Source organism: Sinocyclocheilus anshuiensis, unplaced genomic scaffold (genome assembly GCF_001515605.1).
Source record: "Sinocyclocheilus anshuiensis isolate Anshui unplaced genomic scaffold, SAMN03320099.WGS_v1.1 scaffold1371, whole genome shotgun sequence".
NCBI lineage: Eukaryota > Metazoa > Chordata > Actinopteri > Cypriniformes > Cyprinidae > Sinocyclocheilus > Sinocyclocheilus anshuiensis.
In genome coordinates, this window is record NW_015539833.1 from 1164776 (window position 1) to 1183045 (window position 18270).

General features: G+C 38.1%; 3 protein-coding genes, 1 long non-coding RNA gene and 1 pseudogene across 4 annotated transcripts; 4 read left to right on the forward strand and 1 right to left on the reverse strand.

Moving 5' to 3' along the window:
- Positions 1 to 471: 471 nt before the first annotated feature.
- Positions 472 to 1027, forward strand: LOC107684286 (uncharacterized). The gene is made up of 3 exons (XR_001633837.1): positions 472 to 564; positions 654 to 784; positions 945 to 1027. It is a non-coding gene; the product is annotated as an uncharacterized LOC107684286 (long non-coding RNA).
- A 705-nt stretch (positions 1028 to 1732) lies between these two features.
- On the forward strand, positions 1733 to 7218 carry LOC107684314 (probable E3 ubiquitin-protein ligase HERC4; annotated as a pseudogene).
- Positions 7219 to 7677: 459 nt separating this feature from the next.
- zp3c (zona pellucida glycoprotein 3c) lies at positions 7678 to 12726 on the forward strand. Its single transcript, XM_016480522.1, has 8 exons — positions 7678 to 8310; positions 10441 to 10553; positions 10644 to 10747; positions 11023 to 11194; positions 11613 to 11739; positions 12050 to 12138; positions 12316 to 12392; positions 12480 to 12726. The coding sequence occupies exons 1-8, from the start codon at positions 7693 to 7695 to the stop codon at positions 12620 to 12622; spliced, it is 1443 nt and encodes a 480-aa protein (XP_016336008.1). The 5' UTR covers positions 7678 to 7692; the 3' UTR covers positions 12623 to 12726.
- Positions 12634 to 15090, reverse strand: LOC107684284 (inositol 1,4,5-trisphosphate receptor-interacting protein-like). Its single transcript, XM_016480521.1, has 2 exons — positions 15060 to 15090; positions 12634 to 14814 (listed from the first exon to the last, which is right to left on the reverse strand). The coding sequence occupies exon 2, from the start codon at positions 14811 to 14813 to the stop codon at positions 12858 to 12860; it is 1956 nt and encodes a 651-aa protein (XP_016336007.1). The 5' UTR covers position 14814; positions 15060 to 15090; the 3' UTR covers positions 12634 to 12857.
- A 2335-nt stretch (positions 15091 to 17425) lies between these two features.
- Positions 17426 to 18097, forward strand: LOC107684326 (calcium homeostasis modulator protein 1-like). Its single transcript, XM_016480556.1, has 2 exons — positions 17426 to 17671; positions 17721 to 18097. Exons 1-2 carry the CDS (start codon positions 17468 to 17470, stop codon positions 18084 to 18086), a joined length of 570 nt encoding a protein of 189 aa, XP_016336042.1. The 5' UTR covers positions 17426 to 17467; the 3' UTR covers positions 18087 to 18097.
- The last annotated feature ends 173 nt before the right edge of the window (positions 18098 to 18270 follow it).

An 18270-nucleotide genomic window follows, 5' to 3' on the forward strand; every position in this document is an offset into this window, starting at 1 on the left:
TTAAATTCACGTTAAATACAAAGTCGGTCGTATTAAAAATATTTTATGGCATGACACCCATATCTGGTACTTCAGTAAAAAGATGGGTTTTTATCTGTAGTTAGATTACAGTATTAGTCTACTTTGCCCATCACCCATTTTAGATCAAATAACATAATCTATAAAGGTGCAAAACGCATTTAATTACACATATTTGAGAATTGAGATATTTCCAGATATAGGCTAGTTAACAAGTTTGGAAATATTTAGAATAAAAAAATAAATAAAACATAAGCCTATATCAGTTATACAGTGCTATTGTGGCTGCTGTGTGTCACATGACAAGCATGACGAGGCCAGTCTAGGAGTGCATGATGCCCCTAAATAAAACTACATATAAATGTACTAAATGTGTGCAATACTGTATCAAATCTATATCAAAGCATGAATATGATGTATTTGTAAGTGACAAATGTACTGTTTTGTACCACAGACAGACATGTCCCAACGGTTGTAAATAGTCTTAACCAGAAGAAAATTGTGTCCATCTCATGTGGAGGGGAACACACTGCTACTTTATCGAAGGTACTATGGTCATAATATATTAGGTTTTATGCTGCATTTAGCATAAAAGCAAGCTGGACAGAAAATGTAGTAAATAGTTTATGTTTCAGGGCGGCACAGTATTCACATTTGGATCAGGAGGTTCTGGTCAGCTTGGACACAAATCATTTAAAGACGAACATCATCCGCGGGTGGTTGCTGAACTGTGGGGATCTGAAGTGTCACAGGTCACATGTGGGAGGTAAAGACTGTTCATAAGCTTTATTAGCAATCAACATTTCAGAGCAATAGTACAGATTTTTTTATGCACTGTGCAATGTCTTTAGCTCTACATAATTCGTCACATGATGTCTGATGTATAAGTTTTGCTCAGTAATTAGGCATTTGATTCTTTCATAAAGACATCACACACTCGTATCAGTCGCGTCGTCAAAGCTGATCTACTCATTTGGATGTTGGATGCAAGGGAAGTTGGGAAATTGCAAAATGATCAAGAAGTCTGTGCCTTTCCCTGTGGATCAGTCAACTAGTAATTAAAAATCATTTTATAGCAATAGGCTATTTTGTTATGAATATTTTTATATTCATGATGATGCTCAGAGATCTAAATTAAGTATTTGTTGCACACAGAATGTAATCATGAATATACGATTGAAAAACTCATAGCTGGGGAGAATCATTCCTTTGCCTTGTTTTTCAAAGTAAGACATGGCAGTTTTTATTCATAAATAGTTTAACATTATTGCTGCACCGGGATTAATTATGTTTTTATTTTATTTTATTTTTTTGTAGGAACTTGGAAATGAGTCTGCAAAGTCTAAACCCAATCCTATCAGAGGGGTTTTGACATTAAATGACAGAATGATTGACCGCTGGGTGTCTGAAAGAGACTCATGGGCAGCAATAAAGAAGTGAGTTCCATAGACAGAGCTTCCGTTTTCATTTATGTGTATTATGTCCAGGTCACCCTTAAAAAATGAATAATATAAACATTGTCAAAGTGTTTGTCAGTTCTTGGCTTCAGGGATTGAGCAAATAGATTTGACCCTCTTTCTAAACCTACTACAGTATAAGTGAATATTGTAAGTGACTTATGTATGTTAGGAGTCTTACTAGTATTTAATGTTGTGACCTGTAATTTATATAGATCACGGCGACCAATTTATATATGGTAGGGTAATGCATATAAATGGTTTATATTTACAGGGAAATAAAAAAAGTGTTCTCCTCTGCTGCTTGTTTGAATGGAAGTTTTCTCAAAGCAAGGTAACTCAGAAGTACATAGATATGTCTAGCAATTTTTGAGCCCAAAATTAATCAGCTGAAATCATCACAAATATTTATGTACATTTTTTTTTTTTGTAGTCATGATGAACAGGATTTTGAGCTGGCTGAAAAAGCTTTTTCAAAGTTATTAGGGAATGAAAAGGTGATATCAAAGGTAATAACAAATCCAAAATATTCAGTTTGTTTGACATTAAAAGATGCAAATAAATGTAATATAACTTAAAGGTGCTGAAAGGGGTTTTCTATCATCTGTGTGGTGTCTATTTACTTTTTTCTTTACTTTCACAAACTAAAGAACAAGTCCAAATGATTTGAGAGAACTAAGCTGTATATGAAATTCATTTAAGTTGTATATCACAGGTAGTGATGGTGGTTCAACAGATGCTGCGATCTCTGAATCCCAGTCCATTTGGTGAGGAATCTCTGAGACTTTACATTCTCCTCCCTGAGCTCATCAGACGTCTCCAGAAACAACAACGAACTGAACTCACTGAAGCTCTGGCCTCCAAAATTCTTGAGCTGAATCCTGCTGTTCGCAAAGTGTTAGGTAAAGCTGAAAGACTTTTCAGCCTTTGTGTTTTTGACCTTGTTGTATTTGTCTAAATATTTTTATATTATGTTCTCAGAGAAGTACTGGTCCAGACTCCCGGATGATTGTCTCAAAAGCCTGGTGAAGTTATTTCGCAAAGCATCTGCTGAGATGATTGGCCAGATTTCTCGTGGTGAAATGAATCAGGATACACAACACTTGGAGAACTTTATGCAGATCCTTCAGATGATCTATCAGGTGCCTTTTTAAGCATTGGATCAAGGATGTAATTTAACCTATCATAGTATAATAGTTGTTTATACTTTGTTGTGAAGGTCTGCTGCAGTGCCAACAGAGACGTCACAAACAGGGATTTCATCATTCATGAGATCAATGATCTACTAGATACGGTAAGAAGCAAAGCAATAGTGAATTGTGCTGCACAGATTATTTTTTTCTTTCAGGAAAACGAAAATACAAGAAAATTCTCTTTTTCTACATCAATAGCTGCAAGTCACCGTGGAAGACCTAGAAGAGTGCATTGATTTCAATGAAACAGTTTTGAAAAAATACTACATTGTGGGTATTGAAGGCTTTTAATATGATGCATATGAATATTTGCTCTTTGTTCAATAACTGAAATCCTATATTACTCCCATGCATCTTTCTTTCAGGGAATTATTCAAATATTATTCAAGTTCCCTTTTGCGGCTGACACTGTATCTAAATGGAGAATGTTTCGTGTAAGTGACAGACATGGGGATGTACTCAGTCATACATATGCTATGCTAATCTGAGGGTACATTTACACGACAGTGAAGCACTAAAGACGGAGAAGTTTTTCCTTGGTGTTTTTGAAAAATTTCATGTACAGACAACAAAATTGGCAAAACAATCCCCGTTCACACAGATTCGAGAAAGCGACTACAAAACGCTGTATTATGCATGCCAGGCCAGTAGTTGGCGATGTCACTTTGTAAAGAAACACTACGCACATGTGCACACATCTATAGACTGAACATGTGCATGTACATGATGTCAGAGTTTTCACAAATTCAACAGTTTGCGTTTTCAGGCCCCCAAAATGCTGTTGTTGTGTAAATAAATGGATACAAGTTTTTCCATTTTTAGTTTTGGAAAACAGTGTCGTGTAAGCACCCTGTGAATGTAAATGCAAATAACCAGCTAACATTATTGTACTTTTTTTAAGTACTTGCGGGACGAAAGGATACAGAGCAGTCGAGACAGATTCATATTGAATGACAATATGAACAAGTTGCTCATAAACAGAGAATCAGTGTTGATGGACACACTTGAGTATCTCAGACAAGACATCCACTTATTTTTCCATCAATTGGAGGTAAATAGAACTAAAATTCAAAAGTTGACCATTTGAAACATCTGATATGCCGTTTTACTATACTGTAGGCCTTGTGTTGTGAAACATTTTACCTTAATGAAAATCTCCTGTACAGGTGGTGTTCATCGGGGAGAATGGAATAGATATGAGGGGTTTATCGGCAGAATTTTTCTCCCTCCTTTCCCAGTCTCTTCTGAAATGGGAGAAGAAGGTGCTGGAAGTCCATGAGAGTTCACTGGTTTGGTTCAATCCTGATGTAAGTTCTACACCAAACATTCCTCGTTCTTCCTTATGTGGTTTCCCTCATATCAAGATGTGCTATGATGCTTGTGTCTTTTCAGGGCATGCAAGATGATAGTGATTTTTACTATCTTGGTGTTATTTGTGGAATGGCGCTCTACAACCATCATTATATAAACCTTGACTTCCCACTGGCCTTGTACAAGAAACTCCTCCAGCTGAGTCCCACTCTAAATGATCTGGAGGATCTGTCTCCTGTGGAGGCCAGGTAAACAATTAAAGACTACAAGACATTCGATTTTATACATTGCAGGTTTCACAATACCTTTACAGAGCAGGTCATATCCATAATTGTATTTGAAAAATCTCACATTAGAAGTCTGAAAAGCCTTCTTGAGGAGGACGAGGATGAGGTAGTGGACATGCTCTTTTTGGATTTCACGGTAATACAGTTTCTATGGTTCATTTGTATCAGTGTACAAAGCTGTTATTTTAAAACTTACATTTGTGCTGTTATTTACCTCTTTCAGGTCAAAGGGCAAGAGCTCATTCCAAATGGAAATCAAATTCCAGTGACCAAATCTAATAGGTAGAAACTGTTTGCTCTTCTTGTGTAATTGGCTATCTATCTATCTATCTATCTATCTATCTATCTATCTATCTATCTATCTATCTATCTGTCTGTCTGTCTGCCTCTGCCTATCTCAACTCTTCAAACTCTTAGGCCCGGTTTCACAGACAGGGCTTAGACTAAGCCAAGATTAGGCCATAGTTCAGTTACGACATTTAAGTAATTTTTATTAACATGCCTTAGAAAAAACATTACTTGTGTGCATCTCGAGACAAAACAAAGGCACTGATATATTTCAAGATCAGTCAGTGCGAGTTTCTTTATGTTAAAATAGCTCAGATTTACACTTTAGTCTGGGACTAGGCTTAAGCCTTGACTGTGAAACCGGGGGTTAATATCTTTGACTCTTTCAATCAAGCTTGTCTTGATAAAACGTTCCTTTTTCTATATGTCCTTGTGATGCTATAGTTTTTCAGTCGCTTTGGTACATTTTTCAGATCAGAATTCAATTCCTCAAAATTACTTGTTCAACCTCCACATCATCTAGTCACTTGTGCACATCATAAAAGCAATTTCTCATTCTTTTGAACAAATTGTGAATACTTTTGTACATTCATGCGATTGATTATATACAATCGTCTGCTGTTTACTACATTATCAGTTGCTTATATCATGTTGATCAAAATATATTATACTAGTTCTCTGTTGAATAGTCTTACCCCCCAAAACATCTAGGCAATAGTTCATTGCTTAAGCCAGTCAATGCAAAATGGTTGAGCTAGTTGTCATAATCTGTCAATCATATTTTCCAGTAGACTGGCACTTAGAAAAAATGTGAAAATGTGCCAGTGAATCTTAAATTTTACTAATGACGGGGAGTGTAAGACGTTAGATCAACCAGTGATCAACCAGTTCTCTAAAAGGGTAGGTGAAAGGGTAGGGAGGCAGAGAAAGGAGGAGAAGAGGCCGAGGATGTAGCCACGTTTCCGATGAAAAAAAGGGCCACTATAGTGGACCTTGATCTCAGTCATAACCTCACAATTGCTGAGGCAGGTTAAAAGATGCAGCCGAATATTGGGAGAACAACCGTGTCCTCAATCATTCAAACATTTGTACACAGTAGTAGAGGTATGTAATGTAATCAAACTATGTGCACTGTACTGTAATACTGTATACTTACTGTAATGCTCCATATTACTGTAGTCCACTTGCATTTTACATTATATAGTAAATATACTTTATACAGATACACACATGCATATATATATATATATATATATATAGATAGATCCCACAAACAGTTATGTGTACATTTGTACTATTGTTATATCATACAGGAAAAGTGTATTTTCAATCTATGTCATCAAAACCGTAGCCATAGTTCACATCAGGAAATACTGACAGAGTACACTGTTATAGTGATAACATGGCTAAGCATTTTGACTATCTTGTTCGTGATCAGTGACACAAGGACTTGTCATTCTGATGGCACTGATATGTTCATTGACATAAATACTTACTTTTGAGAGATTATCTTGATGGATTTTGAGCAAGTTACAGGTGGAGTAATCCATTGTGTGGTTCTGTTTGTATGAATTGTTTTGAGAAATGCATTTACTGGTTTGCAGATATTAGGAATCAAAAATTTAAAAAATGTACTAAAGCGACTGAGGAAAACTGTAATATACTTCAATGAATTATCCATTACTTCTGAACGGATATTACATGAAAAGACAACATAAAACAAGGAATTTAGCCTATAAGTGCTGTAGATGTTCCCTGTTTTGCAGTGCTACAGTAGATTTCTTTATCTTTTATTGCAAAGTAAGAACACTGTTTTTTTTTTGCAGACAGAAGTATTTGGATTTGGGAAGTCAGTGAAGAATCAGTTCGAGCATTTTTCAAGAGGTTTCTTTAAGGGCTGCCCGCTCGATTTCTGGCGCATGTTCCACCCCGAGGAACTCCAGGAGCTTCTCCACGGCTCCCCTAAATACGAGTGGAAGGAGCTTCAGCAGGTAAAAGTGTTCGAGAAACTTGCCAATTTGCAACAAGAACATTTTAAATATTTTACAGTACCTGAGTTTTTCTGCTTCATCTTCAGTGTGCGTCCTATGAAAAGTGTTCTGCCTCTGATCAGCTCATCAAGAACTTCTGGACTGTTTTCTTTGAGTTCACTGAGGAGAACAAGAGGAAATTTCTGAGTAAGTGTTGTCTTGAACTTATGAATGTCTTGATGCATCTACGTCACATGCACATTTAGGGAATATCACAATTATTGCCTCACATTATTTATTTTTCTCTAGTTTTCATGTATGGAACGGACCGTGTCCCTGTGGAAGGTTTCTCAAAGCGCTCTCTGAAGATTTCACAGTCAGACTGTCCTGATGCAGAAGACCGACTGCCAGAGGCCCAGACCTGTTTCGGCAAATTCATTCTTCCCAAATACAGCGATATCAACACACTTCGTGACAAGCTAATGCATGCAATCAGCTTTTGTGAGGTTTTTGGACGAGGGTGAACTTCCCTTGAGGTTCCCAACCCCAAAATATAGGCTATGCAGTCACAGATTTGCCATATAGGTGCAACACAGATCGCTCTCGTTGGGAGCAAAACATTTTGATTAATGTTGTCACATTATTTATGTAGATTTATATAGTTATTATAGTAAATATTTGTAAATAAAAACAATAAGAGAGCTATATTCTATTTTTTGCACTACTTTGTTATTTGGCACTTTTATCACTATATTATAAAATATATATTTTGGTATGTCATCTCATAACCTTAATATTTGTCCTGTTATTCGGTGTTTAAATAAAAAGACATTCTCCTAAATACTTCTCATATTATCTATCTTTTAAATTATATTTATCATATAAGACATGGAACAAAAAAGGCAACAGAACTGGAAAAAGTGTTTGTACCAAGTCATTATTTTGATTTTATATGAAGCAGAGAGATGAGACAAAATTCAAACTCAACCAATTTTTTCAGAATTGATAAAGAGATGAAAAGCAGGTGTTTTTATGCTACATGCAATACCAGTTTTTATCCAGAAGACGTCAAACTTGACCTGTTTTCAAGTGGCGCTCCTTCACTCTGTTTGGTTCACAGGTTTGAGCCAATTATCAGCAGGTGTTTCTTGTCACACTGTTACTACAAATGTCCTCCCAGCGCTTTAACCACATTGAGATGGATGGACAGCCTCAGAAAGTAATGAAGCACAGAAACGGTAGTAGGAACTTTCAGAGGATGTGGCTGAACTGGCTTCTGCTTGTTTTTCTCAACACTAATCATTTAGTGAACTCATTCTCTTTTGAAGCTGATGACATTGATCCAGAGGCAGAATGGGACTCGATGGAAAGTTTAACATTAAGCGTAGATGATTATGACAGCGATTTGTTTATGCCAAAAACCAAAAGGCTCTTAAACACGAACCCTCCGCTAAAACTACCGGCGTCGGTACGAATTCCAGCGGATGAACTCTACAAAGAGCATTTCACCCCTGAAAAGGGCGGTAAACCGATGCCTCCGCTGGTCAAGTCAATACTTCTTCCCGCAGCACCTACCGCGATATCCGGTACTCCGGTCTCCGGTGCGCCGAAGATTGTGGAGGTGTTGTGTTACCTGGACCGGATGTACGTGAGAGTCCTGAAGAGGTTTTGTACCAGTCCAGGCGCGTGGACGCATTTGAAACTGGGAACGTGTGCTGTCAATAAAGCCACGGCCACTCACTATTATCTTCTGTACTCTCTGAAAGAATGTGGCGTAAAACGAGAGGTGGGCGACTATATGGCGACGTACACACTGTAGCTAAATTAGGCTATCAATTCACTTTCAAGTGCTTAATCCTGTTGTGTACACAGTTCAGTAATTTAGGGGATTGACAGCCGCCTTCTACAACCGAACCGCTGTTAATGACGTATTTAAAGGTGCAGTCCGTAACTTTTTTTTTTATTTTTATTTTTTATTTTTTTTAATTATCCAACATCCATTTGAGCAGGTACTTAACCAGCCAGTGTTCAAAACTATCGCCTTACTTTAGCCCGATTCACAACGGTAAGCTTGTAATAAAGTTTTCAAATTTGAGTGCTATGGGTAGGTTTTCCGGGAAATTCGACCATGGTGCAGCGTCATTACGTCACGTCTGTAAACAAAGAAGTTGTCCCGGCTAGTATGCTATATCGCACGTGAGGGTGCTGCAGGTGACCGATCGTTTAGCTTTTTCTCACAGCAGCTGGAATAAATGGTGGGTTGTAATCAGGGGCGTCATGCACTCATGATTTGAGGGGGCACGAGTGGGGGTAGGGGGGGCGCTCGTCATGCTTGTCAAGTGACACAGTAGCCACAATATAACTGCTAGGCTTTTTTTTTTATTTTTTTTATTCTAAATATTTCCAAACGTGTTTAACTACATAAGGAAATATCTGGATTCTCAAACATGTGTAAGTAAATGCGTTTTACACTAGATTATTTGATCTATAATGGGTGAGGGGCAAAGTAGAGTAATAGTGTAATCTATTAACTGCACATAAAAAAACCCGGCTTCTTAAGTACCAGATATGGGTGTCAGGCCGTAAAATATTTTTAATACGACTGACTTTGTATTAATTGTGAATTTTAATAATATTGTTAGTTACTAACTTTTACATTTTACAGAGAGTAAAGAATTTACATTTATCAAAGAACATTTTCACTTCAGTCTAGCCAGAGTTCAGACAATCTCAAAAACTCCCATTTAAATCACTGAAGCTGTTTACACTGTGAAATGAATATCTTCCTTGCATTCGTACGCACATCTGCACTTTGTTTATAATTCAGTCAGCGAGCAAGTGAACAAAACACCGCGTTTCAGCGATGACTCGTCTGACCACTTCTGATTGGTAATTGCATTCATAAGCTCAACAGAATCGTGTGTGATTGGTTATATATAATGCAGCGCTGTACAGAGGCACATGCCCCCTCACTTTGAATGGGCATAACGCCTCTGATTGTAATCCAGAAAGGTCGAAACGACAATCATCAGTGACTGGAGGTTCACCCGTAATCAAAAAATTGAAATCTACAGGTAAGGCTAATACACACTAAATACACGCACTCACGCAATGCTGATGTTATTAACGTCAACAATCCGAAAACAAAGTATAAAAATAATAATAATTGGCACGGTTTGATGTGATATGAGCTAACTGATTGTTAGATTTAATCACCATTGATAGCGCAATTTATTGTAATGCTTTTTTCCTCAGTTGATTACAACAAAAGTGGCAGTTGTTACTTAACTGTTCAGATGACATTCTCCAGTGAAAACTCTTGTTTGGGTCATACTTTCAAGATGTACTAATCTGTGAATACAAAGTGCAGTATCTGCAGACTGACGGCCACACATTAGATTCATCCGGCGCTTGAGCCGTGCTGGTGCACAACCCACGCAAGGAAGATAATTCCGCAAGTAGCTGCAATTGCAGGCATTCAAACAGATGGTGACAAAGAGGAAAAACTTATGGACTGCAGCTTTAAATTCGCATCAGAGATGTGAACAAGACTCCTCTTTAGACGGTAGTTTGGTTAACATTGCAGAACACAACGAGTCTATGGTTGCTGTAACCTTACTTATGTCAGAAATAGCGGATACCAGCGTGATTACCATGGTGTCAGTTCGAGAGCGAGTTGCGTTTACACGCACTGAACGATAATCTAGGGCAGGGTTCCTCAAATCTTGCCCTGGAGGGCCAATGCGCTGCAGAGTTTAGCTCCAACCCTGATCAAATTAACCTACCTGTGATTTTCTAATGATCCTGAAGACATTGATTAGGGGATTCACTCCCGTAGGCTACATGGTTCAATGCGGTGTCACTCCTGAATCTTTACAGTGTGTACGTGGCCTTTTGGTGACATGTTTAATTTCAGGAGGATGCCAATCGAGTGACTTACATGAACACACTCCACTATACACCAGCTGTCACTGGGTTGATTGTGAGGGACCTGCCGTTTTCAATGCCTATTCGTTGTAGCTACACAAAGTAAAGTGGTTTTTCATTTCTGTGGCATGATTTGAAACGCTAAATGCTAAATTCAAGTTTCATTAGCTTATTTTTTTTTTTTTTTTGAAGGTTCCATCGCTCTTATCAGGTTGGATTCATACCCAAGATAGCAGGTGGAACCATTTACAGGGCCCTACAAACTGAAGCAGGGTTCTCGGTTACGGCAATGGATGGTATATTGTTATTTATTAACTTATTTAGTTTCATTTATAACACAAATGCATAGTTTGAGTGGTTTTTAATAAAATTATAAGCTCCACGTTTCTGTTTTTAAGTTCTCCAAGATTGGCCTCATTTTCATCCTCATTTGTTTGAGGGACTGGGCAAATTTATGTTTTGTGGTGATCTGCATTATGCCACAAATTCAGTTGATTGAGATTAATTTATAGTGAACTGAATATATTATTTTTAAGTGTAAACTGATTTGATTTGTAGTTTGTGGTTTCAGCATCTTGGAGCTTGCTTGTTGATGGCCAGAGTTTTGTCCTTGGCAAACCCATATGCTTTGAAGCCAAAGGCCCCAGTGATGCAAACAAACGGCTGTACCTGAACAGTTGTTTTGTCAGTTCCAGTCCAAACCCTCAGTCGATGGAGAAATATTCTGTGGTGGAGAATTATGGGTAAATATGATCCTTTCATGCTGATTTATTAAAGAAATCAACTTGTATTGCTGTTTCCACAATTTAAGTGTCATTGGGTTAAGTTTGACTGTAGCTTAGATTTACTTGGGTCACTGTATTAAAGTCCACATTAAATCATGACCACATGAAATTAATTTTTACTTTTTTTGTTTTTTTTTTGCAGTGTTTATTATAAGTGATCCATTCACTGGATTACAAAAGTTAATTTGGCCCCTAATCTTTTTAAAAATTGAAAAACATTAACAATCCCCCCCACCCCCAAAATTAGCAAGTGACGACGATCCAAAAAGTTACAGATGGATAAATCAAATCCTTCCTTTACCCCCTTCTCATTATACAATAAGACTGCATCACAATGGAGAAGAAATGACCATAATTTTTATTATCATCTGTGTAGATGCCTGGTGGACAGCAAGAACAGTGTTCTGACAAAGTTCCACACTAGTGTTAACAAGATGACTGTGAGGCTTTGTGTTGCAGCTTTTCTGTTTAAAAACATGATTTCTCTGCCACAGTCCAAAAAGGTAAAAACATGAAACATCTTAATGAATTCCTGGTTTGTTTGACTTCTTTTATAAGACTGCATCACAATGGAGAAGAAATGACCATAATTTTTATCATCATCTGTGTAGATGCCTGGTGGACAGCAAGAACAGTGTTCTGACAAAGTTCCACACTAGTGTTAACAAGATGACTGTGAGGCTTTGTGTTGCAGCTTTTCTGTTTAAAAACATGATTTCTCTGCCACAGTCCAAAAAGGTAAAAACATGAAACATCTTAATGAATTCCTGGTTTGTTTGACTTCTTTTAAAAACTCCTCTCTTCCCTTTGTAGACTATGTTTATGCATTGTGAGTTGGACTTTGGACCACAGACTCCTACACCAACTGCCAAGTCTTGCACGTACAATGCAAAAACCAAGACGTGAGTTAAGCACATAAGGATCAGAAATGTACTCTCAAAATGTGCAACATTTCTGCTCTAATGGTTATATCCCCTTTGCATATTCTATTAAACTGTTTGCAAGTGATTTTTTTTTTTTGTTCAATTCATCTATCACAGTCTGAGAGTATAGTAATTGTAGATGTTTGTGTGCTTTAGGTGGACTGAGCTATATGGCGATGCCACTGTCTGTGACTGTTGTTCATCTACATGTCCCACTTCTCAACTACCATCTGGTCTGTACAAATGGATTCATTTCCTAAATGAAATTGTTTTATTTACCCAAATTTCTTCCTTGCTGACCAAGTTTGTGTTTCTATCAGATAAGAAAATGATCACCAGTGATTCTTGGGACTTGAAGATGCGCCCAGAAACCTCATCACCTCTTTCACCAGAGTCCATGCCTGCATTTTCTTTATCTGGCCATGATGACTTTGAGTTGTTCTGGGAATCAGATGGTTACTAGGAGGATGTTTGTTTTTTACAGATAGCAGATGTCTTAAGGACTCTAAAGTGCCAATTTTGTGGTTATGCCTTGTGATGTTAATGTGATAAACTGAAGTTACAAATTATTTTGTCTTTTTACATTTGTCACCCATGGAGTGAATGCATTATGAAATGTAAGTGAACAGCTGATCAAAAGTACATCTACACATTTCTGGCACAGCATCTCATAAAATTAAGTTTTTTTTATTTTTTTTTTATAGAATGTTTCTCATTGATCCATATTCATACATCAACACTGGCATATTTCTAATCATCTCCAGTAAGTGTCTATTTGTTTTTAAGTACAACTCTTCATTTGACAATGGCAGAAACAAGTTAACCGGTTTTCCCACTCTGAACTCTTCTGGAATTCCAATCTCACTAGGAATGAGACTGTTCCCAACCAGAGCGTGGTTAAGTGATTTAGCTTTGACTTTTTGCTGTAAGAAAGTCAGCAGATCATTAAGCCTGCAAGCCATCTGCTCAGGGTCCCAAGATGAGGGTTTGTTGACCAGAAGATGTAACAGTGCGTTCTTCAAGTGGAAGCTTGTTAGCCCACATGGTCCAGTCAGGCCAGTTTGGTGTTTGTGTAGGAATGAAAGTATTTGTAGACAATGAATATGGCATGTGTTGTTTGGAAGTGAATTGGTTATGCGTTGAAGAAGGGCATTTTCGTAACGTGTAAAACATACAGGCCAATGGATGTCAGAAAAAATGGCGGAGGGAAGATACGGGGTCAGATGTACCTCAGAGTCTTTAAATCTGACTACAGGTGTGAGTTTAAACAGAATGACCCTACCTGACCTGAACCGAACTCTGAGACTTCCAGGGTTTTCCCTATTCTGGAATATTAGCTCAAACTCATACTTGTGGCTGATCTCATCCCATGCTTTCCAAATAGCTGTCTTAAACCACTTCACAACATGTGTTTTAGCAAGATATGAGCTGTTCTCTTGGCATAGAAGGTAATTTATGTTGCTTTCAGTCACGTTATTTTTTTTATCTGGATGTATAAGACACAAGGTATCGTCATCATCTAGGTTGGAATTGCTGCAAGGACAGATGGCTAAACTGGCATTGCCTTTGGTCATCTTGACTCTGCAACAGTATTGGATGGTTGAAGAACCTCTACTTTCTTTCAAAAGCTCAAACTCGAAGCTATAAGGCTTTGGAGGGATGATGGGTACATGGATGTCACACACGACGCTCTTTCTTGAAGCCCATTGCTCGTATAAGCTGCCAACGCCAACAAAGTCCTCAATCTCCATGTCTGAACCTTTAGCCCTCACAGCTTCAAGCAGGTCGTTCACAAAACCCTCCACGAACTCACAAGTTTGCCAACTGTGACTGGGTGGAACCAGGACACACTGGTTATGGAAGCTAGTTAAGGTCTTGGAATCAAGATCAGAAACCTTGGAGACGTTCAAGCATCTTGGTGTCTTCCTTTGTGACTTGGAACCCTTTCTGAGGAACTTTTTTAAAATACGATAAAATGAAATCAAGGAGAGTGTCTTCCAAAGGTACCAACTGTAGGTGTCCTCTTGGTCACTAGATTGTTTCCCTTGAGTTATCATTGTCAACCTTTGACTTGAAGTTGCTATTTTTTGGTCGATGAGTAATCGCTGATCAGCTTGATGTTCATGATGGATGTCAGTGTGGTCAGCTTGTGGCTTTTCCGGCTGTGCCACATCCCCCTGAGAGACATTCTGGTCCACAGTGGGTCCTGACTGGTCCATGTTGACGTGCTCATGTGTTAGGCCTTCCTTTGGCATATGCAATGTCCGTTTGTCTGTGTCAATATCCAATATTTCCTGGTCATCTGGTGCAAATGCCTTTTGGCGGAAGTCATTTTGCTCTCCCACTGGGGACATTTGCTCCTCGTGCAGCACTGTGGTCTTGACATTTGGCGTAATTTGTTGAACATCTGACGTGTCCCCCTCTCCTTTCGGCACCCTGCGAAGACTTTGTGACTCTTCCTGATTTGATTGTGGCAGCTCCATGGCAACATCATGCTCCCCTTGTTCTAGCTTTGCCCCCTCCTCTATGACAAAGTGCTCATGGTCTTGCATGCTCACCATGATGTTGTCATCTTGGTTGTGAAAGACATTGTGGTCCTTTGAGAGGAGCAGACTGACAACCACGACAAACACGTTTAGTAATGTGTCCTCCATCCTGTGAGTGAAAAAAAGTTACTTCCTGCTCACAAAGCTGTATTTTCTGTATTAAAATATTAGAAAATCTATAACCCGCATCATTAGCAATAAAGAGTTAACTGTTTGAGTATTGAATTGCTTTTGAAATAATATATTACTGCGTTAATGTTCTGGTAGCACTTGTGTCCGTCATTCTGAAATATTTCATTTACGTTATCCAATATTGCTTAATGGATATTTTATATATATGATTAAATAACTTACCTTTCAGAACCCGAACTTTAGGCACAGAAAAGCCGAAAGTATAAATTGGCTGAAAATGTTTCTTGCAGAGCTCAGTTTGGTTTTTTGTTTCTCACACAGGATGTACCCTGTCAGAGTTTTGAGTTTGACAGCACACTTCCTGAACACTGTGCTGTCGTACAACCCTTCCTCTTTTTTTAAAATAGTACACCAGTGACACATGCAATGATATATGCAGGTTTGTCCAGTTGCTGTGTATGGACCATAAAATAAAATGTGAATCATTCCGTAGTCAAAATTAACCTTTTTTGTATGTAGCCTATTATTAGTGGTGCTTTTTAAGCTACACTGAACAAAATTATAAACGCAACACTTTTGTTTTTGCCCCCATTTTTCATGAGCTGAACTCTATTTCTGACTTTTTCTATGTACACAAAAGGTCGATTTCTCTCAAATATTGTTCACAAATCTGTCTAAATCTGTGTTGGTGAGCAAGTCTTCTTTGCCTCACAGGTGTGGCATATCAAGATGCTGATTAGACAGCATGATTATTGCACAGGTGTGCCTTAGGCTGGCCACAATAAAAGGTCACTCTAAAATGTGCAGTTTTATCACACAGCACAATGCCACAGATGTTGCAAGTTTTGAGGGAGCGTGCAATTGGCATGCTGACTGCAGGAGTGTCCACCAGAGCTGTTGCCCATGAATTGAATGTTAACAAAAGTGTTGCGTTTATAATTTTGTTCAGTGTATTAATTCCAGAACTTTTAGAATTGACTTTATATTTCACTTTGATCACTCAAATAATTATGATCCTTTAGCTGTCAAGCTTTTAAAAAAATGGGGTTTAATTTAATGCTGTTATGGTGTTGCACTGTTTATGAATGAATCGCGAGTAAATCATTTAAAGACTCATGATATTCCAGCAGACTCACTGTCGCCACCTACAGGTATAAAGATGAAGTGGTGATCAAATGTGAACGAGCGAACCTTTTTGGTGAACTGATTTGAATCACTCAGGTGAATCAAAATCCCACTAATAATATTTTCTGGGATGTGTTGTAGTTTGGTAATCAAGGTAATGAACACAGCCTTTGTCAAGTCAGAGTTAAAGAGGTATCAACTCTTTAATGGACTCTCAGATCAAACTTACAGCACCCTGGCAAACTACAACACACTGGCATTGTGGTCACGACTTTGACATGGTTTAGCACCATTCACCTTTCCTTAGAAAAAGTAGAATTGTTATTTAATTTGCACAAATCTCTATGTCTTGACTTTACCTTCAAAATGTATTTTGTTTGCCATATTTCATTAGCATTGGGATGCATATATTCTGCTACATTGTACGTACTGCGTACAGACTAGCTAGTAGGCCTACATACATACTGTATTGCTAGCAGTGAGTTTTAAGATTTTTTTCAAGGACATATGGTTGAGTTAATCATAATTTTAAATGATTCAAAAGTTTTCCACCGACAGTACCTGGAATCCCACAGAAGATTAAATTTGAATAGGGAGAGGCAATACCTTTGCATGTGCTCTGCCTGTTACCATGGTATCACCAGTTATGTAAATACATGCAATCTACTATATATACTATGATAAAATACAAAGATGTATTTGTGCATTGAAACTGAAATCTTGATGTTTGCAAGGACAAAATTACAAACAGACGGAAGATTCAACCGATTCACATTTCCACCTAAGAGCTGAGAATCTTTTGCATCACGTGGAAGAAGGTGTGTGTGTATGTTGTTTTGTGTGTCAGAGAGAGATAGTATGAGGGCTGAAACAGGTAACAAATCCTTTGCTTCGACAGGTGGATGAATATTTGGGAACACATTGCAAAATTCTGTAAGTAGACAGATTTGTCTTTTGAGCGTTTTGCTGTACGTAGCTGGAGCGTAGTTAGTGAACTGTGTTGTGACCCAATGGGTCTAATTATGTATAATTCATCAGTGCATGAATCAGTGCAAATTTGTTTTAGTAGTTGTCTAAAAGTCACTGCAAACACACATTTTGGTAACACTTTACAATAAGGTCTCATTTGTTAACATTAGTTAATGCAGTAACTATCATGAACTAACAGTGAGCAATGTATATTTACAGCATTTATTAACCTAATAATGTTAGTTAAAAAACAATCACGCTCATGTTAGCTAACAGTGCATTAACTAATGTTAACAGATACAACTTTTGACCTTTATAACCTTAGTAAATTTTGAACTAAGATGAATAAATTCTTTAAATGTATTGTTCATCGCTAGTTCATGTTAACTAGTGTTAAAGAGTGTTGAAAACTTTTATGAAAGACATTCTGTATGTAAAAGATATTTTATCTGTATGTAAAATATCAATATTGACCCTTAAGTAACAGTTTCTTCTCATATAGGCTAATATCAGGATAGGCCAACCAACATATCAACATGGATAAGTTCCGTATGATGGCCCAGATTCTCCAGTCCAACCAAGAGTCTTTTATGAATGGTATTTGTGGCGTCATGGCCCTGGCGAGCGCTCAGCTCTACACGTCTTTTGAATTCAACTGTCCCTGTATCCCTGAATACAACTACTCGTATGGGATCAGTATGCTAGTTATTCCACCTATATGGTTCTTCCTTTTGGGTTTTGTACTAAACAACAATGTCTCGATGCTGGCGGAGGAGTGGAAACGGCCAGTTCTTCCTTGTACTAAACAACAATGTCTCGATGCTGGCGGAGGAGTGGAAACGGCCAGTGGGACAGCGGGGACAGCGGAGTGCGGTCATGCGCTACATGTGTGTGTCCATATCCCAGCGATCGCTCATCGCGCCAGCCGTTTGGATCTCAGTGACTCTAATGGATGGTAAAAGCTTCCTGTGTGCCTACAGTATGGACCTGGATATGTCCGAATTTGGCAAGAATGTAAGTGGACACGGACTGTCTCAAGAGGACCTCTTACGAACACTGGCCAAAATACCATGCAAGCATATATATGATGGCCAGCACATCCTATCGAGAGAGGCCGCCACCAGATACATACGCTGTATTTCACAGGTAAGATGATCTGCTTACTGTATTATTTGCCACTGCTTGATATTAAAGGGATAGATTACAAAATGAAAATGCTGTCATTAATTATTCACCCTCATGTCGTTTCAAACCCGTAAGACCTTAAATTAAGATATTTTTGATGGAATCTGAGAGCTGTCTGACCCTGCATAGACAGCAACGCAACTGAAATGTTCCC